General features: G+C 50.0%; 8 protein-coding genes across 8 annotated transcripts; 2 read left to right on the top strand and 6 right to left on the bottom strand.

The window, feature by feature from the left end:
• Positions 1–608: 608 nt before the first annotated feature.
• Z518_01407 (uncharacterized protein) lies at positions 609–1,625 on the bottom strand (the record flags this gene model as incomplete). Its single annotated transcript, XM_013422007.1, has 2 exons — positions 609–1,475; positions 1,560–1,625. 2 exons carry the CDS (start codon positions 1,623–1,625, stop codon positions 609–611), a joined length of 933 nt encoding a protein of 310 aa, XP_013277461.1.
• Positions 1,626–4,178: 2,553 nt separating this feature from the next.
• Positions 4,179–5,344, bottom strand: Z518_01406 (uncharacterized protein; the record flags this gene model as incomplete). The annotated part of the gene is made up of 5 exons (XM_013422006.1): positions 4,179–4,236; positions 4,286–4,635; positions 4,858–5,037; positions 5,099–5,213; positions 5,286–5,344. 5 exons carry the CDS (start codon positions 5,342–5,344, stop codon positions 4,179–4,181), a joined length of 762 nt encoding a protein of 253 aa, XP_013277460.1.
• Positions 5,345–5,922: 578 nt separating this feature from the next.
• Positions 5,923–7,313, top strand: Z518_01405 (uncharacterized protein; the record flags this gene model as incomplete). The annotated part of the gene is made up of 5 exons (XM_013422005.1): positions 5,923–5,965; positions 6,014–6,051; positions 6,109–6,411; positions 6,470–6,563; positions 6,616–7,313. The coding sequence occupies 5 exons, from the start codon at positions 5,923–5,925 to the stop codon at positions 7,311–7,313; spliced, it is 1,176 nt and encodes a 391-aa protein (XP_013277459.1).
• Positions 7,314–8,664: 1,351 nt separating this feature from the next.
• On the bottom strand, positions 8,665–10,299 carry Z518_01404 (uncharacterized protein; the record flags this gene model as incomplete). Its single annotated transcript, XM_013422004.1, has 1 exon — positions 8,665–10,299. One exon carries the CDS (start codon positions 10,297–10,299, stop codon positions 8,665–8,667), a length of 1,635 nt encoding a protein of 544 aa, XP_013277458.1.
• Positions 10,300–10,964: 665 nt separating this feature from the next.
• On the top strand, positions 10,965–14,860 carry Z518_01403 (uncharacterized protein; the record flags this gene model as incomplete). Its single annotated transcript, XM_013422003.1, has 3 exons — positions 10,965–14,597; positions 14,664–14,783; positions 14,843–14,860. 3 exons carry the CDS (start codon positions 10,965–10,967, stop codon positions 14,858–14,860), a joined length of 3,771 nt encoding a protein of 1,256 aa, XP_013277457.1.
• A 784-nt stretch (positions 14,861–15,644) lies between these two features.
• On the bottom strand, positions 15,645–17,425 carry Z518_01402 (uncharacterized protein; the record flags this gene model as incomplete). The annotated part of the gene is made up of 3 exons (XM_013422002.1): positions 15,645–16,718; positions 16,770–17,317; positions 17,368–17,425. The coding sequence occupies 3 exons, from the start codon at positions 17,423–17,425 to the stop codon at positions 15,645–15,647; spliced, it is 1,680 nt and encodes a 559-aa protein (XP_013277456.1).
• Positions 17,426–18,387: 962 nt separating this feature from the next.
• On the bottom strand, positions 18,388–19,728 carry Z518_01401 (uncharacterized protein; the record flags this gene model as incomplete). Its single annotated transcript, XM_013422001.1, has 6 exons — positions 18,388–18,887; positions 18,924–19,064; positions 19,114–19,219; positions 19,264–19,428; positions 19,479–19,569; positions 19,625–19,728. The coding sequence occupies 6 exons, from the start codon at positions 19,726–19,728 to the stop codon at positions 18,388–18,390; spliced, it is 1,107 nt and encodes a 368-aa protein (XP_013277455.1).
• Positions 19,729–21,560: 1,832 nt separating this feature from the next.
• Positions 21,561–22,032, bottom strand: Z518_01400 (uncharacterized protein; the record flags this gene model as incomplete). Its single annotated transcript, XM_013422000.1, has 2 exons — positions 21,561–21,821; positions 21,985–22,032. The coding sequence occupies 2 exons, from the start codon at positions 22,030–22,032 to the stop codon at positions 21,561–21,563; spliced, it is 309 nt and encodes a 102-aa protein (XP_013277454.1).
• Positions 22,033–25,012: the final 2,980 nt, after the last annotated feature.

Below are 25,012 nucleotides of genomic sequence, written 5' to 3'. Positions count from 1 at the left end.
GAATCGCCACGCTCCTAGGCTTCAATGAACCAGAAATCCCGAAGCAAGCGAATCTCCCTGTTGGGTGCCACCGCTCAGCCGAGGAATGACATCATATTACAGCGATAAAGAAAGTCTGCGTCGCAGACTCGGCTGCCCGGCATAAGCAGTGATGTAGGCAGGAATAAGCTGTAGTTAAGTTCGTTCCGGGGCCAGTTGCAGGGATGGGATAGGCTTTGCCATAGCCTGATGGATGTGAATGGATTGAGAGGTACGCATATTTTAGCAATGCCCAGGGGAGTGATGGGCTGGATGGGGGAGGGTCAGAAGCAGCGGAGGAAGCTGCTGACACCACGGGGAGATTGTGTCGAATTGGGAAGATGTCTTGTGAATCGTGAGACTAAAAGGGATAGAAGAACAGGGCGGATAGGCTTGTGGGAGATCAATGAGGGCCATACATCCAGTCAAATTCCTCTATCCGGCGACCGGCTAGTCTGCAATCTATCGAGTCTCATCTCGGTCTGTTTGCGGGTCTATAATTGAGCCCGTCTCATCGTATCACAAAGTAACCATGTTGCAAGAAGAACCAATGTTCCTTTCTCGCGGCTGTTATGAATAGGATACCAACCTCAAGCGCCTTCCAAGAGATCTCCCAGTTCCTTCACGTAGTAAGCTGGCCGTGTATCGCCTCTCAAGAATTCTTCTTCGGTAGCAACACCTGTCAAGACGCCCAGAGTGCCCCCGAGTTTCCCTTCCAGGCCAAATTTAATGTCTGTATTCACCCGATCACCGACCATGCACGCTTTGCTTCGGTCGAATTGGAACTTGCCCTCAATTGCATCCATCATGGCTTGATTCGGTTTGCCAAATGCTATCGGCTCCCGGCCTCCTAGCATTTTGATCAATGGAGCAGAAATGGATCCCGCGCCGGGAAAGAGGGCGCCTGCAGATGGAAGGGTTGAGTCCATATTCGTGACCAGAAAGAGGGCTCCGCGTTGAATATAGTGATAGGCGTAGCATATTTTCAGGTAATTGATGTGGAAATCCAGACCTATCAGCACCACCCCGACATCTGGATCCAACACCGAGGGATCTCCAGCGGCTAAGAGTTTGTAGTCATCTAGCGTAACATCTCGTCTGTATGCAGGGTCTGTGCCTCCCAGATGCGGTATGCCTTCGGAGTCCAGTTCGGTTTCAATACCTGCCTCGCCAACCACAAAAACCTTGTTCCTTTTCTTGAGTTCCGGGTGCGACTGGGGCAGAATCCTTGAAATATAAATGCTGGCTGAGTATGAAGAACCAAACACCTCTTCGACACCGGCTGATATACCCATGTTCTCGAGTTTCTTGCAGTAATCTTGTCGAGATTTGGTGGAATTATTCGTCACGAATACCAGTTGCTTGTTCTTCTTGCGCAGCATCTCCAACGTCGGGACGCTGCCGGGAAAAAGATAGTCTCCCGACCAGAGGACACCATCGCAATCGACGAGGAACACCTAAAATAAAAAGTCAACTGAGAGTTCTCGTATGCCGTCTAGGATAACGAAGGCTTTGGATGGGAGCACGTAAAAAGTACGGACATCGTACTTGTCTATGAATTGCCGGATGGCGTCCTTCTTCCCTGTGAGATATTCAGGCGTCGACATGACTGCGACGACCGGCCGTATTTGAGGAATTAGTGACAGGAGGAAAGATGAAAAAGCTACGGTAAATACTGTTCAGCACAGGGAAATCTATCGCCAAATCTGGCGGTTGGTACCCGCTGCTTTTGGAGCTGTTTTCCATGGATGAAGGGATTTTATTACAACCTCCCCGCATGGCCGCAAAGAAAGCGGATCTTCTTTTCCCGTCGTGTCCAACCTCGGTTTGCGTTATAAAAGGCCGCCTGCAAGCTTTCTTTTCTCCTTTCTATGAGAGATTCCTCCCCTTGCCTTGCCGTCCCAAGTGCAATTGGCCGCTTCATGTCATCCACTACCACTGGGAGGATGAGGGAGTTTGAAGGAGACTTGGCTTTGGTCGAGGGGGGTATGGCCGTGCAATATCTGAATCAGAAGCGAGCAGCCCAATATTCCTTGAGTCTGTGACTGTCTAAATGTTTGCCTGATGGAGACAACTAGCACCGCTACCGTTGCCGTAAAGACTTGGTCGCCCTTAGCATTCGCACCATAGTTGATCGCTACCCCGAAAGTGATCAACCCAAACCGCAAGGACGGCGAGCCGGACAGTGACATGCGTGTGCTCTGCATCCCATAGAGTCCAGACCACTCCCACAAGGAAGAAAATTGCACCCAACCAGCCCAATGATAATTGCCAAGTTCCCTACAACAACCTCGCCGACATAGTCGATCTCATCGCCAGAATAAGATTCGCTCCGACCTAATATCAGTCCGATATATCTGAGTTTTGGCGGGCGTAGCAGGGCGTTACCGTGATGGGGTTTTCTCCCTGACTCTGATTCCGTTCTGACAAACCAAATTCCGCATAGTGGTGATAACCTTCCGCCTTTCGTAAGCCCATCTATTGAGAGCGACCTGGGGAATTAGTGCGCTCGGCATGAAGTTTGTTTCTAGGAGAGCAAACTCTTCCCATGATTGCGAAATCTTTGGTCAATCATCTTGGCCTTCGATAATCTGCTTCCTGTCATCCTCTTCAAGAAACTTTCTGAGACGCTCTGGGGCTGCCACATGGGCCGCGGGATGCAGTATGTTGTGGAGGGGGAAATTCATCGAATCTTTTGAATAAGATTGCAGGGGAAACCCATTGAATAAACCAGCAACATCCCACGGCGACACCGTGGGCGGTACAGACGTAAAGGTCATTGGAGTGCCTTGTATGGTCCGTTCTAATCCGTCAGAGCTCGACTTCGGGAGAGTTGTTGGTGTGTCTTGATTCTGGTCGCGATAGTCCTGAGACGGACGGAAGAAACAAGGTGTCGCATGCGTCACTACCTCAGCCGGAGTGAGGCTTGGGGCCTCAATTCAAGTTCGAATACGTACCTTGGACCCGAGGCACATCTCCGGAACACTCGGTAAGCCTGAGATCGCCCAATCGAGCGAGTACGACCTGTGTTGGAACCTACCAGCGACTCAGTCGCTAACGAAGAGGTCACCAAATTAGCTCATAAAAGCCTTATTCCGCATATCAAGTGTCGAGATGGGAAGCGCACTCTTCAGCTTCACCAGATTCATTTAATTCGGGCAGTCGCAGGATGCAACAAGCGAGCTTACTCTCTCAGAAGCGACCGCAGACGTGTGACCTATGACATTCAGTACAAAGTCCCTTTCCCGATACGAGCGCCTGGAAGTCGCTATTGAAGTGAGTGAAGCGTTCGAGGTTGACCATAAGGGTTTTGGACAGGTTGAGGGTATGAATTAGCATACATAGTGATGGGATCCAGGCTAGACGTTATCCAGGTTGCCAGCAGCGAGGGAGTTGATCTTCAAGAATAAGTAATGTAGGAATCACTCGTACATCCTTGATGTTCTGAGTGCTGGTCTCTCTTCACAGTAACAAAGTCTGAACGACCACCAATCCAGATTGCCACCCACATCGTGATGGTGGCATCAGTGTCCTTTCTGTATGTATCGATCCTGTCTTGCTGCCACCTTTGTGTCAGGGTCCGCCGCACTCATGCCAGAGCCTCGCTCGAAGCTGCACTCATCACGATATATTCTTCAGCACTCCGGCCCTTGTGGTGACGGCACCATGCGAGACGATGAATGGCATTAGGTAGTGTAAGCAACGGTCTTTTCCATGCCCTCCCGTGGATCATGTTGGACCCATTCAGGATTTTGTGCATGGTCTTGATGGAGATGGAGGTGGCATTCTGCTTGAATTTGGGTGGAGACGAAATATAACGGAGAATACATCGCTCATATCGCCGTGTACAGACAGGTGATCGGCCAGGTAGTAGTCAGTCTAGGCCGTGTTGTCGACGAGGGACTTGCTGGAAAGTGTCCAAGGGTTTTCTCAATCTAAACCGGAGCCCGCTTTGACGAGCACCAATGATCCTGCCTCTTGTACGAGGAAAATACTCAGTGCCATTGATCCTATTAGGATCAAGTCGCCCAGCACCTTCCTAGGCGTTGGTGGTGGTGAAGAGAAAGGGAACTTGCCCAACTGTGTACTCCGGGTTGGCCGTAGTATTAAGGACCCTTGATTATGTTTTCGAACCATGTTCCCTTAGCCATTCTCAATCCTCACTGGTCGGTGAGCTGTGCCGTTTGACTCTCTGTTTTTTGGCCGATGACGGTGTACCTCACATTTGTAAGTAAAGAAATGTTCCAGGCGTGGGGTGGATACGTACAGTGCATGAATGTCCTTGTTCTTCATGTCTCTCCGGACTTCCATCAGCAGGGTCTCCAGCTCAGGCTGGGTCCATTCAAGAACGTTTAAGGACAACCTCAGGCTAACGGCTTGTAGGCCCTCAAAGATCTGAGTCCAATTAATCAGGCCCATCCGTTTCAGTCTCTTGTCCCTTGGCCAGGGGCCAATGGGTACGGGGACCTTGAAAACCTGAACATTGGTGAAGCCGGCATCTCGAACCCACTCCCCGAGCTGCACGCCCACACGTAATAAGCGTCCAATTTTGCCGGCGGCTTGGATGCAAAGAACAAGCCAGCGTCTTAGAGCATGCTCTTCCGTCAACGATCCATCCTGAGAATAGTAGTTAATATCAAAATCCTGAAATTCAACCCAGCCGCCAGGGTTAAGATTATCATGGCATTGGCGCATCAGCTTTGGTCAGTCTGATATGGACCCGGCCATATATCTGCAGCGAATGTAATCCATCGGGTTACTACATGTCCACTGGTCTTCGACATCGTCAATCTCGAATCGAATATTGGGTGGAACCACCTCAGGCATTGTCGGACTGACATCGACGCCAACCACAAGGGCTGACGGGTAAGCATCCGCAAATTCGATGGCCCAGGTCCCGGTGCCGGTGCCGATGTCTAGGACACGGCCAAGGTCTGACTCTAGGGGCGCGAGATGGAGTCTATTCTCGTTGGTCATTGTAAAGAGGGCATGGGCTATATTGAGACGCTCCAGCTCGGCCTGGATGATCAACGATCGGCAGTAAGCAAGGGTGAAGAGTCTCCAAGCGGGTGTGGTGCACCTCATCATTTGGCCGATGGTATCTTCCATCCTTGTATGCATGATATCGTCTCCCAGGCTGTTCTCGGTTTTGCAAAATGCTCGAACGAACGGATGCAGTCGTTTCGCCATCGTCCCTACGGCCAGAAGACGTTAGGCACCAAGAGGACAGCATGTTCGTATTATATTGCTGCGTGATTGGTACTCACAACTCAGATAGCCCTTCGTCTTCATCCAGCGCGATCTGGGCAGCCTCGCTATCAGCCATCGCGACCTGGTTCTTGGGACTTCCTGGCGGTGACGACGACAAGTTGGTTGCAGTCTACCTAGACATGCGGCAACTGCCACGTCGAATATCACCTCTCGACACACGGGGTTGTCGTCTTCTCCTTTCCTGGCATGAGTCGGATTTAAAAGCTAGGTATTCTCATACAGGTCGAGAGCCCTGACATGTGAATATTCAAGGAAATGTGACTGTGGAGTTGGGAGCATCAACGGCGCGCGGAAGTGAGTATTTGATAACTTGCCCAAGGCCTGGAGAGGCCTTGGCTGTGGACGCGTGATGCTTTGTCGACAACGAATAGGGAACTATCTAGGCCGGAATTTCTTCCAAGCCCAAGAACTTTAGAGTATGCACAAGAACCAATTCGGAACGGCCCGCTGAAATAGCTTTCCGAGATCGCCCAATCGAGGTGAAAAGCCTTGAGACACACCCCAGCAAAAGAAATTTCCACGACGGTCTCAAGGATCCAAGTACGATATGTCAAGTACACCCCGAGAATCCACTGTGTGGTCTTTCATCCCATGTTGTGAGGATTCCAATATTCCGACACTTGGAACGGCAATATGGCTTCGGCAACGCCACTAGAAGTAATTGTGGTAGGTGCGGGTACGATATTCTCACTCTCTTGTCCTGGGGAACTAATGGTGGCGTCAGGATCTACTGGGCTACTCCTCGCACAGGGCCTGAAACAGGTATCAGATCCCCTTTCTCACCCCCGATTTTCACACCAGAGCCGACAATTGGTCTAGAACGGTATCCGGTGTACTGTATTTGAGCGAGAAGATCATATGACTTATCAAAATCGATCCCGAGAGTGGGGCATGACCTTGCATTGGGGTGCCGAGTATCTCTCCAAGTGTATTCCCCCAAATTTAGTGGCCAAACTCGACGAGAACATCTGCTGTGACCCTTTCTTCAAAGGTAAAACCACATCATTACCTTTGTACAATGGCGCGACGGGTGAAAAGCTCTTTGAGATGCACGGGATGGATCCGAGGCGAGTGTCGCAAAAGAAGCTGGGAAACTTTTTGAGCCAGGGGATTGACGTGCAGGTATGGCTCTGAAAACGTTCCTCGACGGTTTTCTGACCAGAACTGACGAGCGATTCAGTATGGTATGAGGTTGGTATCCGTCACAGTTGATCCAGGTCATTCTGTGACAGCCGTCTTCGAAGATGGCACGAGTGCTTCTGGCTTCGCTCCTGGTGGGCTGTGATGGTGCTCATTCTACCGTTCGTAGGTTCCTCGTTGGTGAAGGGTTGGCGAAGGAGGAGTACATGGACATCCAAATGTTTAACGTCAGCTGCACGTTCCCCAAGGAAACGGCAGAGTACTTGCGCACGATTCACCCAATTTTCAAGAACAGTTATCATCCCGATGGATTTACGTGGTGGAACTCCATCCAAGACGTTGGCGATCCGGACAGACCAGAGACGTGGCTCTTTCAGAATCTTTTGTCCTGGGCCGGCGCACCAAGAACAGAAGACCTTCCTGATCAAGAGTCCCGGCTCAAGTTTTGGCGCGACAGGGGTCCCAAATACGCTGAGCCGTGGGCAACGATCGGCAAACAGCTCCCGGATAACTTGGTGTTTCCTACAGATCGTACCATCGTGTGGAAGCCAGACATGGATTGGTCGCACTCACCTCTTTGGCCAAGAGTAACTCTCGCGGGTGATGCCGCCCACGCCATTCCGCCATTTCGAGGCCAGGGATTGAACAATGCGTTGCAAGATGCTGCAAATTTGATCGACAAGCTCAGAGCCTTTGACACTGGTGCTCAATCGTTGAGCGAGGCCATCGCTGATTACGAGAAAGAGATGAAGGAAAGGGCAATGACAGAAATGAAAGTGTCGATTCTCCAAGCGGAAACGGTCCATACTTGGGACAGATTGATGGAAGCTCCGTTCATAAAACACGGAATGAACAAGTATCAGGAGGAACAAGAGGCCAAGTAATGCATAACCATGTCAGTCTCTTTCCTTGTTATGCAATGAGGGACGTCTGGGTGATGTCCGCCTCTCAAGTAGATGCAATACCAGAATTTTTGGCGGAAATTTCCCGAGATCGGGAACAGATGAGTGGTACCAGCCATCTAGACTGATCTCAGACGTCATCGGATGACGCGAGGTCGAGCCTTGAGAAAGCTGGGCACGAACGGAATGGCAGAGATTGGGGTTCTCCCGAAACTGCATGCATTTGCTTCATCGGCCTTCGCATCGACTCTTCCTAGATCAACTACGTGATAGAGAGCGTGGGCATACAACGACTCTTTCGGGCCTTTGGTCTTTCCAGCCCCCTTACACTCTGTTTATATCCTTGGCTGCATGCTCTTTTTGGGGGGCCAGGACTATTTCCAGATCCTTGATCGTGCTCTGCATGGTCATGGCGAGTCCGGCTGGCGTGACGAAAATAGTGAGCCTCGTCAGCACATTGTGGGAGAAGCGCGGTCGAAGTCATTAGGCGGCAATGGTGGGCTTTAAATGACCAAAACCTTTCTCGAGTCGAGACCAGAGTGAGGGATCGATGATGGGAAGGTCGATCGGATGGTAGCAGACGGTGCGGAATGGGGGGGGAAGTAAAGGGACAGTTTCTCTCAGTGTAAAGCGAGGTCAAAAGCGGCGGGCCGCCAAGACCTAGGCTATCCCTAAAAGGAGTGTCCGCCCAAACTGGAGGTGGATTCTCCAAAAGTCAAAAACACGAGGATAAATTCCACCCCCGTATCCTCACAGCCTGATCCAGTTGCAGTACACGACTCATTGTTGACCAGATTTGCAAAGAAACGATTGACCAAACATTCATTTAGATATATAGTATAGCATCTCATCATTCTCGGAAATAAACTCGTTATCAAATCTCTACGGATTCCTTCATGCACTCTATTTCAAAGCCCCATATCTTCCTTGGACAACCCAAAAAGCCCGAGGCTTGCGGGGCCACATCCGGAGACTGTTCGTCTGCTCAGCTCGAGAAGATGGCAATCCGAAGCCGCGACCGAGGCCACCAACGCCTCAAAGTCACGAAAGGATGCCAGCTACGTCTCGTTCATCAGTGCTCCGAACTCACGTGGAAGGGAAAACGAAGGGAAAAGGGTGTTGAAAAGGGAGAGAAATTTCCCCAGTCTGGGACGTAAAAGTACAGTTTCGCAGGGTTGCGATTGTGTATCGTTCAAGTTTGCTCGCAGACGATCACTTTGGTGATTCTCTTCCCACCAATCAAATCAGCAATTGTTGAAAGCCGGTTTCTCAATTCCGAACAACAACTGTGCACAGACCATGAAGTCTCGTACTGATCGCATTCCCTGTTCCTTCACGGCGCCGAGGCAGGAGGTCCGGACATTGACTTGCGATCTAAGACCCTCTTGTCTGCGTCACTCAGGATTTCTGCGCCGGTTGCGCGTGCGGCCGGGTCTGCTTTTTCGTTCTGAAGAGTGTCATCAAGCAAGGGTATGCGGTCAATGCTTCGTCTCTTGTCATGGCCCTTTTCTGCATCTTTGTCCCCGCCCTTCGGCACTGTCAGGGATACTTCCCCGTCGACCGGTCCATTTGGCGGACTGAACATCGCTCCGGGACTGTTCTGCCATTTGGCGACATCACGCTTCATCTGTTCCAGCTCCTTCTGGAACCGTTTGCCAAAGATGTCCATATAGTAGTTTGCCCCATTCCAAACACTCCAGCTGAATACGACCATCAAGAATACGGCGCTCGCCCAGCGGTACCAAAACCAGAACGGGCATGGAATAATGGTGAGTAAGGCATAGCAGTATTGGATGAGCATGAATGCCGGTTCTTGCAAATATTCTGGTAACGAAATGACGAATTTGCCGATCCACGTTTTCGAATATGACCTGCGTAGCCAGGTAAATGAGGTAGGGCGTCCCGCTGCGATCTTTTCGCGTCTCCGTACTGTGATGAAAAAGTGGTAGGATAGCTGCCAGATAGTGTAGGGAATGGTTGCCCAACCTAGCATCGCCGCGAGCGCGTAATGTTCCGGTGATCCAGGAGCGCTGTGTTTGATGTTGAACACGGCCGGGAACCGCCAGCTGAGCATATCGTCCGGTGTCAGGTGGACGATACAATGCAAGGCGACAGGGGGCATCACGTGGATGAAGAGACTGGTGACTTTGTCCAAGGAGTGAAAAACTAGAGAATTCCGCCACATTGCAATAGCCACGGCATTGTTGCCGTAGGCGAGACAGTAGGTGCTGATGAACAGGCGTTTGGATCGGGGAAAGACCCAGATGGAGAGCAAACAGAGGAAGTTGACGAAGTAGCACAAGTCCGCCAGAAAATAATGATAGCCTTTGCGATGATAGGTGTAGAATCGGATGGGCATGAAATAGGCCAGTTGGACCGTGAACCAGTAATAGAAGTATTCGGGGACGGCACCAATCAGGTAACCACTGACAAAGACGTTCAGGACAGCGGAAATGAAGGACACCTTTTCCCTAACGGATATAGTGACGACGTCGTTCCATCTCTTGCTGAGATCGTCGACGGATTTCTTCATCCGCGATCGGTATTTCGCCAGCTGTTCATCGGCTGTTGGTACTCGTTTGCGCCATTCGGCCATGGCGCGATCTTTGGCGTTGTTACCGGTGGTTCTTATTCTCTCCTGTTGCCTGGCCAGTTTCTCTTTCTGGGCGGCGAGCGTTGCCTGCCATCGTTCGAGTTTTGAGGGCAAGGCTAAGTTGTCAAAGATGTCGAAAAAGGTGAGCTTGTCGAGTGGAATATCCCAGTCTTCTTGCAGAGACTGGCTTCCGATATATGAGGAGTTTCTGGATAATAGATAAGGACTGCCCGGAGAGGAGGACTGGTATCCGGGTGTGAGGGATTCTGTTCCATCTGTCGCACTGCCCACACTGCCTGCGATATCCGCCGCTGTGGTCTCATCCAGAGCGGCGGGCTCGGACTTGGGGCGAAGGATCGGTATAGGGTCCGACATGTTTGAGATCTATTATGATGCCGGAGCTAGGAGTAATGCATAGGCATATAGAGAAGAGGAAGGATGGGGAGATGTTTCGAGAGGAAGGGATGCAGGACCGCAGGACCCTTAGATATACAAATAACCGCAGATAATTGGCACGTGCCAGCTGACCAGCAGTCCGGAGGTCATGCTGCAGTGTAGGAGGGCCGCCTCAGTCAGCTTGTGGTAAGAATCGAGAAGAGAAAGACAAATACCAAAAGGATAAAGTTGATGCTGTGTTGGTGTCAAATGAGGCTGTTGAGGGCAGCGTGCGGGCATGAAGCAAGGTGACTGGCCTAATCAAAGAACATCTGGCAACTATCGCTTAGCTGCCGCATACCAACCATTTATCCTTCTCTAATCCTAGTACACAGGGCTCTTTCGAGTCCAAAGTGGCTTGCTCGATCTCAGTCCGCGCACGTGACACCCTCATCTACACGCGTCTCGCGTTCTTGCCAGTGCCTGGGACATCCACGATTCTGCTTCGTACATTCATCCATCTCGACGCTGGCAAACTGATCGCGTGCGCTGTTCTCTCCACGCACATTCTCGATTCTCTCCGCCGGCGGCCCCTGATGGCTCTGCATTAATTCCTTTTGTACTAAACCGATTTCCTGCCCACCACTCGTTCCTCCAACCCCACCATGGGTAAACTCATCCGACTTGAGTTGTACAATTTCAAATCGTACAAAGGCCACCATGTCCTCCTCTTTGGCGATGCATATTTCACCTCCATCATCGGTCCGAATGGATCGGGCAAGTCAAATGCGATGGACGCCATCTCTTTCGTCCTTGGAATCAAATCCTCCCACCTGCGATCAGCACATCTCAGAGAATTGGTGTACCGAGGACGCGTCCTGCGCAAATCTACTGCGAATGGGGAGGCACAAACAAATGGCGCTGATGGACCTGAAGGACTGGACTCCAGTCAAGTCAGTGGCACTCAAGAACGCAACGATCCGAAGTCAGCCTGGGTCATGGCTGTTTATGAGGATGATGCAGGAATTGAGCAAAAGTATAAGCGCACAATTACCCATCAAGGCGTCTCAGAGTATCGCATAAACGAGAGCATTGTGACTGCTCAACAGTACAACGAGTCACTGGAGGAAGAAAACATTCTTATCAAAGCTCGCAACTTTCTGGTCTTTCAGGGCGATGTTGAGGCTATCGCGATTCAGAAGCCTCAGGATTTGACCCGACTGATTGAACAAGTCTCGGGCAGTCTGGAATTCAAAGCCGATTATGACAGATTGAAGGCAGAACTGGATGAGGCTGCTGACAAACAAACTTTTCAGCTCAATCGCCGCCGAGGTATCAATTCGGAGATACGACAATATCAGGAACAAAAGCGAGAGGCGGATAATTTCCAAAAGAAAGCGGCTGAACGCGATGAGGCAATTGTCACGCAGGTCTTGTGGAAATTGTATCACCTGCAACGCCAGATCGAAGAGTCCAGTGCCGAGATTCAGAAGCATCAAAATGAGCTCAAAGAGTTCCGTCGAGGCATTGAGAAGTATGAGCGCAACCTCGAAGCTGCGAAGAAGGACCATGCACAAGCGGCACGTGGTGTCGGCAAGGCCGAGAAGGCGATTAAGGCCAAAGAAAGGGAAATCGAAGATAAAACTTCGTCGTTAATTCCGGTTGATGAACAAATCTCAGTCTCCATCAAGCAACTCACCAGATATGCCAATCGGGTGAACGCAATAGTCAAGGAACGAAGTACGCAGGCCGCAACAGTCGCACAACTGGAGAAAGATCTCAATAGGGTCGAGAAGGCGCAAGCCCAATGGCAGAAAGAATGGGAACAGAATACCAGTCGGCTGGGCGGCCAGTTGAGTGATGCGGATCTTCAACAATATAGCCGGCTTCGAGAAGAACTCAACAAACGCGCTTCGGCGGATTTGAGCAGAGTGGAGAGGCTGAAGAACGACCGAGCTCCCGTTGAGGCGACCTACAACAACCTCAAGAATAGTGTGGAAAGCACTGAATTCAAATTGAAGTCATTGGAAAACGAGTATCGCGCTCTCAATGAGAGGCGAGATGCTGTCAAAGAAGCTGTCCAACAAAGCCAGGTCGAGATCGATGTAAAGAAGAAAGAGCTCAATGCTGCCACGTCTAAGCGGCTGCAAGCAGCCCGAACTCGGACTGAGCTCGATGAGAAGCTCGCCGAGGTGGCTCGAAAGCTTCTGGAAGCGGACGATGGCCGTCGCACAAGTGAGAAGGAGACCCGAATGAAAGAGACTATTGTCATGCTTAAGCGCACTTACCCCGGCGTGAAGGGCCGTGTGCATGAATTGTGCAAGCCAAAGCAGAAAAAGTACCAAGAAGCGGTTAGCACTGTGTTGGGTCGCCACTTTGATGCTGTTGTGGTTGACACCGAAGCAACCGCGAAACAATGCATTGAATATCTACGAGATCACCGATCGGGTCAGGTGACATTCATTCCCCTCGATACGATCCAAGTCAAAGCACTCTACTCGAATCTCAAAGGAATGCATCGTGGCATGCGTCCTGCGATCGAGGCAGTCGATTACGATCAGTCCGTTGCGCGAGCGATATCATATGCATGTGGTAATGCAATTGTCTGTGATGATTTGAATATTGCCAAAGAATTGTGCTACGTTCGACACGTCGATGCAAAGGCTGTCACTCTAGACGGCAATGTCATTCACAAAGGTGGCCTAATGACTGGTGGTCGCGGTAGGGAACAGAACACTCGAAGATGGGACGAGGCCGAAGTGGAGAGACTTAACAAACTCAAGGATAAATTGATGGAAGAATTTGCCGATCTGCCGCAAGAGAGAACTCGGATGGCTGAGGAACAAAGTCTACAAACAGAACTGAGTGGTCTTGAGAACCGACTCCGGTTTGCCAGAGAAGAACTCGACACCTTGAACAAGAATCTCCAAAGCCAGAAACGGGAAGTCGATCACGTTAAGCAGCAGCTGAAAGAAGAACGACCGAAGATGTTGACGGAGCAAGGCAAACTCGAGAAGATTGACGAGGACATTTCTGATTATCAAGATTCCGTGAACAATGTGGAGAACGAAATCTTTGGCGAATTCTGCCAGCGCCTTGGCTTTGATGACATCCGGGACTACGAGGCCCGGCAAGGTTCACTTCAGCAAGAGACCGCTCAAAGAAAACTCGAATTTGTCACACACAAGGGTAGAATCGAGGGCCAACTCAGTTTCGAACGAACCAGACTCCAATCGACCGATGACCGCCTCCAAGCACTCAGGGATAAAGAGCAACATGACAAGGAGACGATTGATGAACTGAATGAACAACGACAAGGTATTCAAGACGACCTTGACACACTCAAGAACGAGCTTGATGAACTCCATGCTCAACTGGCTGAGCAGAAAGAGTTGCTGAGTGAAGCTGGTGAAGTGTTAACGAGGCAGAAATACGAGGTTCAAAAAAGAGCCAAAGAGATGGAAAACACTTTCAGAGCCATCAGTTCTTTGGAGGGAGAAATGCAACGCTATTCTTCAACACGATACAGTCTCCTCCGACGGTGCAAGATCGAAAATATTGCAATACCGCTTACAAATCGGTCAGCGACCTTAGAAAGTGTACCAGTCAACGACCTGCCTCTTGAAGATGCTGACAATATGGACGTTGATGAAGATGATCCGACCTCTTCTGCTCTGAAGAATCACACAGTCACTGACTATGGCGTCGAACCAGACTTTGATATTCTAGGTGACGACCTCAAGGATGAAAACAGCGACGCAATGGAAGCCAAACTACAGGAAGATATCGCCAAGTTGAATGCCGCATTGGACAAAATGCAGCCCAATGCTCATGCAGCACAGCGTCTCGCTGCTGTCGAAGCCCGCGCTCGCGACACCGAACAAGAATATGAGGACTCCCGAACGCGGTACCGCGAGCTCAAAGCCAAATTCGAGGATACCATGGAACAACGTAATGAGCTCTTCAATAAAGCCTTCTCCCACATCTCCGAGCAGATCGAACCCATCTACTCCAACCTGACAAAGTCTGACGAATTCCCGGCCGGTGGTCGCGCCTATCTCACCGCCGATGAGGAAGAGCCGTATCTTGCTGGCGTAAATTACCACACCATGCCTCCTACTAAGCGCTTCAGAGACATGGAGCATCTCTCTGGTGGAGAGAAAACCATGGCTGCGTTGGCCTTGCTTTTTGCCATCCACAGCTATCAGCCCAGTCCGTTCTTCGTGCTTGACGAGGTCGACGCCGCGCTGGACAACGCCAACGTCGGCAAGTTGGTCAACTATGTGCGAAATCATGCTGTAAGTGTCCCCCTTTTTATGTGCAACCAGAAGCTAGGTCTTAATGCTGAAAATCATGGAACACAGGGCCCTGGAATGCAATTCATCGTCATCAGTTTGAAGACAGGTTTCTTCCAGGGCAGCGAAGCTTTGGTCGGTGTCTATAGAGACCAAGGCGCGAACAGTTCCAAAGTCTTGACGCTCGATGTATGTCTTTGCTCCATTCCGTGCTGTCCGGTCCAAGTAAGATACTAATAACCTGTAAGCTGCGCAAGTATGCGTGACCGTCAAAGGTTCCTATTCAAACCTCTACCACCTGAGACTATATCTTACTATCCTGGTCTCATTCTACGACTTCCGACTTCTATGTTCCTTGACATATGAGCATGTTAAGTACGAGTGGAGATGATTTTGAATCCATGAACAATACCTATTGGAGGGACCACCTTGCTTCACGTGTTCAACGCGATGCTCCAGCATCGAATCAATGCAAGGAAAAGCAACGCGATGTGTGCCATGCGCTGGATTGTGCTGGCGCTTTTTCGGAATTTTCTCTTCCTGTTGAGCCGGAATCATGGTCGTGACAATACTGTATGTCTAACTAAGAACCCCGCTGAATGTGAGTGCACCAGGAGAGCCCCGTTCGATTGCTAGGGGTTGAGTTGCTGTTTCAAGCGTGATGTAATGTAATGCAATGAGACAATGAAAAGGATAACTTTACACGTTTCTCTTTCATTCTACTCATAAAAGTAAAGTATATCCTGTCCCGAAGTATATGAACTAGAATCGTATGGAATTCGTCAAACCACTGTCTCAGGGTCAGTCTTAGAACTAGCACTCTGATCTGTCCGGTCACTTTATAATATTCTCGCTGTTCCGTGTTCTCTCCACACGTACTAGGCAGTTTCCCAACCCATTGAGTTGATGATCTATTGATTGAATTTCCAAAGTTCAGAATCCGCTACCACGGCCATATCTTCGCTGAATGAGGATACCAGAGCTGAGAGAAGATTTTTTTTCAACCTGTGCAAAAATAATCGGCAACAATTGGAGCTCTTGGTAAGGAAATCAATCCTTCTTGACCTCCGATTCTTTTTGCACTTCCTTCCGCTTGCCTTGTTCGGTCACATCCTTCTCTACCTCCTGAGCCTCCTTCGGGGCATCTGATTGCATTAGTTTCGCGTCTGCGCCGACCCTTGATTTCGGGTTTTCATCGATATCCTTGTCGTCCTTGACACCTTTGCTCGCGGTATTGCCCTCCTCGTCCTTGGTCGATTCAGCTTGTTCGTTCTCTTCTTCGATAAGCTCTTGTTGTTCCTTGAGCACCTCCAAACGTTGCTTGTTCGTTGCAGCACCTTCGGCATTGTGGACTTCCAGTTCGATTTCATGGAACAGCTCCTCAGGAATGCTGCTCAACACGGCTTGAAGAGCATCGATCTGAGAATCAATCTCGCTATCTTTGCCCGATGTGTACATATATGCGTTGCTAAGCACTAGTAACGTAGAGGGAATATTGTACTTCAAACGGAGATCCAGCCACATTTGAAGGTCTTCTCTCAGCTTCCCTGGAGACATTCCGTGGGTTCGGAGACCGCGGGACGCACAAGCCATCTGTAATTCGGGGACTGATAGAGAATCCACTCCTTCAAAAGAAATTGCTTTGTCGTCGCGCTTGATTTGTCTCATGCGGTGGCGGATTTGATATCGGAGCATGGCATCTGTTCCGAAGGTGTTCAGGTTCATATATTTGCACATGCCCACAAGTTGAGGTCTGGAGAGATTGTCCAAGGTCAAGTCGTCCTTGAAAATCTTGCACACTTTGATCACGTCTTCTCTTGAAGGTGACTCTCCGGTGGCACGAACTTTCCGGAAAAACTCGGTGAATTCCTCCTTCTTTGCATTTAAAGCCGAAACTGGGAGGCCGGTTTCACGGAGGGTGTTTCGAAGGAAGGAAGAAACTTGCTTCCGGGTTTCTCTTAGATGTGCTGCCTTGGCTTCACGGGATTTTTGGCCTTCAAACGTCGATGGCAGAAGGTTGGGGAAGAGTTTCAGGGCCACCGGGAGCAAGAATTCGGCGAAGGGGACGATAACGAAAACAGAAAATGGCACCAGACGTCCCAAGTCTTGGACGGTTCGTTGGAGCTATTGACATATTAGGATTCCTCAGCTCACAAGCCCAAGAGAAATTCTTACCTGTCTGTTCTCTCGTCTGCTGAGCTCGTACCCGGCGGCCATTTTTAAAGCAAGTCGTGAAGAAATCTTAATTTCGGCAGCCAGGAGCTTAGTACCGTCCCAATAATGCATCAACTCCTTCTTGATTTTCTGACCGATGGTAAGTTTTTTGGACTCCTCCTTCTTGATCGCCAGAGTGGTAGAACTGGTCTGCGCGGCCTTGTCGGTAGCCAACTCGCTCAAAGTGGCATTTTCGAGAGCTTTTGTCTTGTCAACCTTTGTCGCTCCTGCTTTGGGGGTGTCGAGCTGCTCGTTTGACCTTTTCAGCTCCGAGGCCGTTGGTGAGAATGTCTTTTTCTGGCTCTCGTCTTTTGGCAAGGGTTTTTTTGCCTCATCAAGATTGAAGCCCGGTGGCGGTCCACCATCAGGTCCATGAGAGGTCGTTTCGGTGGCATAATTTCTTTGAGGCAAAAGAATTGCCAACGCTTGGAGCTTAGGAGGAAGGTCTCTGGCAAATTTGGATCGCGAATAGGCGACTAAGAGAGAAGAATGGGGAAGGCGGGAGTGTGCTATTCAGTGTCAATACATTTTCCATGATTCACAGGATAGATGGATGTACATTGCAATAAGAGCCTTCTGGCTGCTGCATTGCTGACAAGTCTAGGACCAGAACTCATAATGGGCTGCGGAGTAAACGGCAACGAAAGACGAGGAAATATGGACTTGGTTGGAACGATGGAAGGAGAAGGAAAGTGGGGAAACGTAAAAAAAAAGGTATCCGAGGTTGTGTAGGTGTCAAATGATAGAGTTGGATGATGTTGGAAGAGGATCAGGAGTAGTGAAAAGGATGAAGTCTGGATTATAGGCTCTCAATCAGGAAAGTCACGTGCAGAGCCATACGGAGAGCGCTGCTGGCTTACCCGACTGCTGGCTACCCTCAAAAAGTCGCTCCAAGTCGGCCTTTCGGGCTTGGGACGTTTTCTCGGCTTTATCAACAATATACAGGGAGTTAACGCTGAATGGTATAAGGTGGCTTTCTACTTTGCCTGGTCCCCTTGCTTCGCATTGCTCGAAGTCGCCATAGTTTGAATTTCTGCCCCCAAAGGCTGAGACTCATTCCCACTGTGGATCAAAATAAAAGTACACTTTCACTCTCAGAACCACCTAGTCATAACGATGCGGAAGTACTGCGCAGAGCACTTCTGGAAATACAAGTCCAGTAGTATAAGGGCGGCCAATCATGAGTGAAATCTCTCCTACCCAGTGCAATATCATCAGCAGCGCAGGACTTCAGTCGGTTCGAGTCCGAATATCTTTGATCCCTTTTAAACGGCAAGGTTTGCTTGTGATGTTGACAGCTCTCCGTGATGCGTCCACAGCGCCTCCCTTCTATGCAAACATCAATCCGAATCCTCACTTCTGTTTTCAGCAGAGTCTTTCGTCGGTTCATCCTCCGATACATCGCGTTTTCTTCGTTTCTGTTCGGGGGAAGAGTCGGAGGACGTGTTACGTCGTCTGCGAGCAACTGGTTCGTACCTCTGAAGCGACCGTCTTCGCTTGTAACGTCGTTGTCGGTCCAGGCTCCTGCTTCGACTTGTACTACTTCTTCGTCGGTTGCCGGATTCGTCTGGACTCCGGCTCAAGCGCCGATCATCGTGGGTTTTGCGGCCTTTAAGAATATCAGCGCGCTTGTTGCTTCTCCTATCATCGGAAGAATAAGAGGGAGGTCTCCTGTAACGTCTGTCACTCCTTCCATAACCTCCTCTCCTATCGCGCGACCTTGACCTTGACCTTGATGGCGAGGATGAGTAGGACCGATCTCGACGATATCTATGGCGCCGAGGAGTTGGACTCCGGCTGACGGAAGATAACGAACGACTTCGAAAACGTCTTCTTCTAGGCGATCGTGAGCGTGATAGATCAGAACGTGTTGGAGATCGTGCGCGTCTTTCACCGGGTGATTCAGAGTCCTTTGCCAGCCTTCCTGTCTGCCTGGAAACAGGTGATCTTGTCCTGCTTTTACTCTTGGTCCCTGACCGCGGCCATCGTCGAAGAGGCGGAGTTCGACTTCTGTAGCCTCGTGATCTGGATCTAGATGATGACGCATCCGTTCGACGCGCTCGACGCGGGGAGGGTGAACTAGAAGGAGAACGGGAAATAGATCTGGTCAAAGACCGTCCTCGACCATTGGCTCGTCCTCTTCCCCGGCCACCGGGAATGTAAGTGTCTGCCTCGCGGCGGGGTGGAGGTCCTCTATGTGGAGAGCGTCGGCGACGAGGAGGTGGAGGAGGAGGAGGCGATCTTGAATGCCTCGGCCTGCGTGTGTCAAACCCCCGTCCACCACGACCTGCGCCGCGCCCTCGACCCCGATCTGCTCGTTCACGTTGTCGAATAGAATCAACATCCCGTTCGCGGATCTGTTCTTGGTCTTTGCGACTCTTCGCTTCTTCCGCTGCCTTTTCGGCATCAATCTGATATGGTCAGCGTGATCCAATATAGCCTTGTAATAATTCACCTTCTCTTGAATAAGTTCCAACTTTTTCGCCTCAAGCAGTTCCTTTGGCACGCCCTGTGGATTGGTTTGTGCACTCAAGCATAAGCCCCACAACTCCTTGCAGAATTTTGGGGTATCCTTGTCAAGAAAACCAGTGAGCGAGATCTGCAGCGCTTTGATGTCGGGCTAAGATGATTAGTTGTGACTTCAGCCCAAAAGAGAGGCACGAAACGTACGAATCGCGAACCCTCGAGCAAATTGAAGCAAAGCTCGATTACCACATCATCCTCAGAGCCCAGTATTTCGGAGATCTTGCCTGCAATCCATCTGCAAACGTGTGTTAGAACGCTAAGAATCGCAACCACAATCTGTAACCGCCTACTTTTTCATAACCTCAACATTGACCTTCTTCATGTCAACTTTCTGACTGAATTCGGGAGGGAATTTGGTCTGCCGCAGTAGTTTCTGGTCCACAGGAGTAGCCATGATCTCTGAGGAGCCCAATAGAAGGGCAAGTCTCCCAGAATGATATTCGATGAGTGACGGAGAAGGTTGGGATGAATACCTGCGCCGAACGGCTCTCTTCTACCGAAGAGGAAAGTTGGCCGAGGCGAGGCCTTTGTTAATGGGGTTTCCTTCGACATCACCAGCGAGTACCTGGGTGCCTCCAGTATCCTCCACAATCGTCTATACGAACATACAACTGACGCCTCAAAGTTTGGAACTTGAACGCCATTAAATGCGAAAGGTTGAAGTCTCTCTGTCCGGGGCTTGCGCTCCCTGTTTACCATGTTTCTGTCGACTTTCGTTTCCATTGACTTGAACCTTTCGCAATATCTTCAGCCCGTCATAGCGACTTTCAGTATCATGCATTTCATTAGGGACTCTTTTTCCCAGTCTCTCAATATGAGGGATGAACATGTCGTATCGATGCGCTCCCTTAGTCGGACGGAATACTCCTCGCTCCATCGGCTTAGGCTGCCCTGGCTTGAGCACCCCATCCGCGATCACGCTCAAGACTCGCCCACCCTGGATCAATTTTCTCCTCATGAACCAAATCACTGTCTACAAAGCTCAGAAGAATTGGCACGCATCTGTCAAATGAATCAATGACCATCGCCAGGTCTGACAGGTGCAGGATCCGCCAGGAACACTTTGCAAAATTTCAAGATCGCGAGTTCATCGGATTCAACAGTGCAGCACATCCACTTTTCCTTCGGTTGACCTAACAGGCTATTTGGCGCCGAAAATGCAGTGAATCGATGTTCTCGTCGACCTCTTGGAGATAGTCTGCAAAGCTCCATGCGGTTGACCCTTTAGCCACCGACCAAAGCCTGAAAGAAAGACACAGCGGAGCTCCCACAACTCGTTTCGATCATTCACTCACGAACCCGTCGCCTCTTCTCTGTAAACGATACACCACAACGCTTGATTCGCAAACATGCCTTTCATCTAGCTATCGTTCTGAACAAGTCAGCGGTGGACAGGGACTGCGAGACGAAGACTCCCAATTAGTCGAATGAGTTCTCATCAAGAGACTTTTAAAATATCTCTCCAGCTTTGTCAGAGTCTCTCAAATCAACTGATCGACACCAAACTCCACCGCTACTACAAATCAGAGTCAAATCTTCTGCTCAGCCCCTCTCCGTCGTCATTCCAGAAGGCATCAAGCTACCAATTGCCGCGACAATACACCTGCAGGTTCATTCGAAACGCCAATGTCAAGTAGGAAGCCCGGAGAAGGAAGTGAGGCTAATGGTATTGCTAATAGAGACACAAATACATGACAAGGACCCGTCGATCCACTCTTTCGCGACAAACTACCGAGACAGTGGCTCGAGATACGGAAAATCAAGATATAATAGTAGGATTGGGATTGTCTTTCTTCACCAAAGTCAGCAAAGGTCGCCTGAACATGCAGAGGCCGAAGAGCTTGAAACGTGCTCGAGCTGTTGAGGATCGAGGAGGACGAGATACCTTCAGAGGTGTTATAAACTCTAGTGGAAAAGGGACAGACCGGAGTTGAAGATAATTGACAGACAGGCAATGGGGATGGCTCGAGTCGCTGCTTTCCAAAGGTTCAGGAAAGGTTGCGCAAGCAGATCCAGTAGAGACCTTCCAGCTCCTGTACAAGTGCCTCCAGAAGTTCCTGTCGGAGTAAGGCTCCTCGTGCTGGGTTGCTTCAGCGAGTTCTATATTGATCAGAGGTTGAGGGAGGTCAGTGACTTTCATTCAATGGCTGACCCCCATTAATGGAATATCATTAGACTATGCAAATTGATTCATAGACTTGCGCATCTATCATGACAATCCTCTCTTTATCTGTTCAGAGCGGATAACACCTGGTCAACGTCCTTTGCAGCCTGGATCAATTCTGGGTCGGGCCCCGTTTCCAGATATTTCACCTTGACTTCGTAATGTAATGAGACGAGCTCATTGGCACGCTGAAGATCAGGATCTAGCGGCGTTTCTGCTGATGACGGTTTTCCTGAGGTTTCCCTTTGGGATGACAGTGCATTTCTTTCATCGGTGGCCGTTCCCATGTCCGGTTTCACTAAGGCGATGGCAGCTTTGTGCGACTAGAGTGGATGAATGTCAGTTTTGGTATGGATCTGGTATGCCAATCGACACCAGAAGGCTGCAAAAGGGAGGTATCGAGGGGTTCTGAAAAAAATCCGAGGGTGAACATTGGGGGGATAGGTCTTGGTAGATAGGTTTCATCGAGATGCGATCGCCACCTACACAGATGCTGAGGGATTTGAGATCCGACAAGAACGCCGCTATTTGCATAATGTATTTTGTCTCGAGCGGGAGAAAAGAAGGTGCCCGCTCTAGCAAACAGCTGGGGATCGATGGGTGTCTTGCAGCCTGATGACAGCTTGATATTCTAGCCAGCCTGCAACTCTGAGGAGGCTTGAATGCTTTTGCCGGGGGGTTCTTCCAAGGATTAAAGATGAATCAGTCCATGGCTTTGTCAATGACGTTGTGTGGCTGAGATCGGCTCCAGCAAAGTATTGGACCACAAAACACAAGAAATGTTTCCTTGGCGATAGCCGCCTGCTACCGATCCTTCAACAGTATGCCTCCTCAACCAATGTCTTTGCTCCCGTGAAACAATATGGGGATCATTTTATTTTATTTGATCCAAGTCTTCAATTTCTTCTGGCATCACCGCCACGCAAGAAATGTTACCGCATGATTTTGACGTCATAGTTTCCAGTCCCTTCCTCGCCGGCTCGCCGTAAAGGATCTTCTGGCCGGATGGATTGGGAGAAGAGAAGGCCGTTCGACTTACACTGGTTCTCATCTTAATTGAGACGAGCTCCTGGCTTCCTTGTGAAGGGTCACAGACAAGAGGAAAAGATTGGACTGGGCGTCCCACGAACGCTCGGGACCAAGTTCGCCAACTTTCCGTATGTGTCATCGATCAAGAAGTTTCTCCGATCAAAAGTCAATGGGGTTGTTGCCCTTGCAAGCTTCAACATGGTTGTCCGCGATCCATGTCCTCGTTCTACAAGCATCGGAATGTGATCGCTTGCAGTACGATCAAGTTTAGACCGACAACAAACTGATCTGGCGATGTCACAGACCCCACAGGTGATACGTATCAACTCTGAGAGCATCGATCCCCGGCCTTGGATGAGTGAAACTTGTAAATGGCAACCCTGAAACGGGTTCTTTTGGACGGAGAATACGAGAACATCCTCGAGGCTTCTTTGGTTTGCGGTTTCGCTACCCCCAATGGAAAGCCATCTCTGGTTTTCGTTGCTGCCACACGAGTTAGGCCACCACGTCGCTATTCAATCGCCGCAATCGTTAAAGCGGCCCTAGCGAACCCCCTTAAAATTCAGGCGTCCAGACTTATTTTTTGCAAAGGGGCACTAGGTTAGCCGAACATTCCGATGAATGACAGGGGAGGCCTCACGACCCTTAGCGGTCTACGTACATCACAAATTGGTTGACGTGGTGTGATCGAGACGTATCAAATCCGCCGTTCATGATCCCTGTATCAAGCCACCGCAACTCTGATTCTCTTCTCAATTTGATCGCTTCGTGCTCAGAAGGTTTAAAAATTCTGTGCAGCGAGAACAAGAATAGAAATGTGCACGTACCCGAGAAGGGGGTCCCTTTGACGAACTGAGGGTTGCCGTCTCGACTTTTCTAACCACACTCTTCGGAGATAAGATGGCTCTCTCCGAGTCCCTCCATGTCTCAACATTTCATTTCACGAATCATCAGCAAGTCAAATGACCAATATTGTGTGGTGTCAGCTAAGCGATCAAACCGAGTCCTTTCAGATGAGGCTCGTCTTGCATCAAATCTGGAAGATGACCATGATGGCACAATCCTTCCGCCGTCGGTTCGACCGAATGTCGTTTGGATATATCCTTTACAGGCTTGTCTCCAACGGCCCAGACATTGAGGACGATCATCTCATTCCACCTTCAACTTTCAAGTCTTACGCGAGGGTTAAGTCCATAAGGCGACGCGCAGCCACCCTTCCGACCCTGTGACTACATGGAGTTTCTCAAATCTGGGGAATAACAATGCAAACTGCCAAAGTTAAGATAGTGGCGAATTGTCAGTAATTGCGGAAAAGTAAGACCTATCGTCGTCCCTGCGTGGCACATTAATCAATCTACCGAGCTTGGCGTGCAAATAATGTCGAGACCAGATCTAGCTACGTCAAACCTTGATGGTGGTGATCAATGACGGTCAGAGATGTCCAGACCAGCCCAGACAAAGATCACAGATGAAGAAGTTGATCGAAGTTATCTTTGTGTCAAAGATACTCGATCGTCCATCCAGATGTCCGAATACGCTGAGAAAGATGTTCGGCAATTGCGGCGAGCCCCGCTCATTGATCGTCAGAAGATCAAGGGCGACAGTCAACTCGTGACGGCCAATTCGGATTGCTCAGCCGAGTGACCAACGCACGGCATGGTTGTTCTCCAGACCGCGATCGTCTCTTCCCATTGTCTGAAGGAGAAATATCTTGAAAATGGGGTCAACCAACGGACAACTGAGAGAACCAATCGATCAGTGTCATGACCACACCGAATGTCTCAAAACATCGATGATCGGAGAGGAAATTGTTGGCGAGAACACCCATTTCAAAATTCAAAGGTAAGCTCACGAGATATCAATTCATCCAATCCCCGCGGCAAGCTCCCTTCCATTCCATCCCAGGAGCTATTCACCGCTCGTTCCCCTGGACCGGCCTATTTGTGATGCGTACGTGATTACAATCCTGGCGTTGACTAGCCATCGTGTCGGGTCGCCCCAAGAAGGGGAAATTCGCGAACTCAGATTGCTGCCTCGTACTCAGGGTAGTATGGTTTCGCAGCCTCGTGAATTCCGCGGGAATGCATCTGGGCGGCTAATTGGAGCCAGCTGGGCCACTACTACGTTTCTGGTGGTACATGATTGGTAAGTGTGGCGTCATTTAAATATCTTCTGTGCTCTACTTCCGGCGGCGAAATGTCCGTCATTTCAACTAAGTTCTCGTTTTGGCCCTCTTTTTCACACGCAGCCTTGTCTTTGCTCGTGCCTCTTCTGACTAATTGCCTACGGTGATCTATCCTTCGCCTCTTACCTCCGGACAGCTTTCCTCTATTATTCTCGCAAAAGTGAATCTTCTTTCCTTTCCGGCATTCTCAGACTGAAATGAGGTCGCCTGTACGTATTACCGCCCATTTCATGCCATGCCATCTATCGCTGGCAATCCTCTAGGGTGAAATGCCTCGACTTGATGATACCGAAAAGGCAA

This window comes from Rhinocladiella mackenziei (genome assembly GCF_000835555.1).
Source record: "Rhinocladiella mackenziei CBS 650.93 unplaced genomic scaffold supercont1.1, whole genome shotgun sequence".
Lineage (NCBI taxonomy): Eukaryota > Fungi > Ascomycota > Eurotiomycetes > Chaetothyriales > Herpotrichiellaceae > Rhinocladiella > Rhinocladiella mackenziei.
Note: the sequence above shows the minus strand (reverse complement) of the source record. Positions and strands in the feature narration are given on the sequence as shown.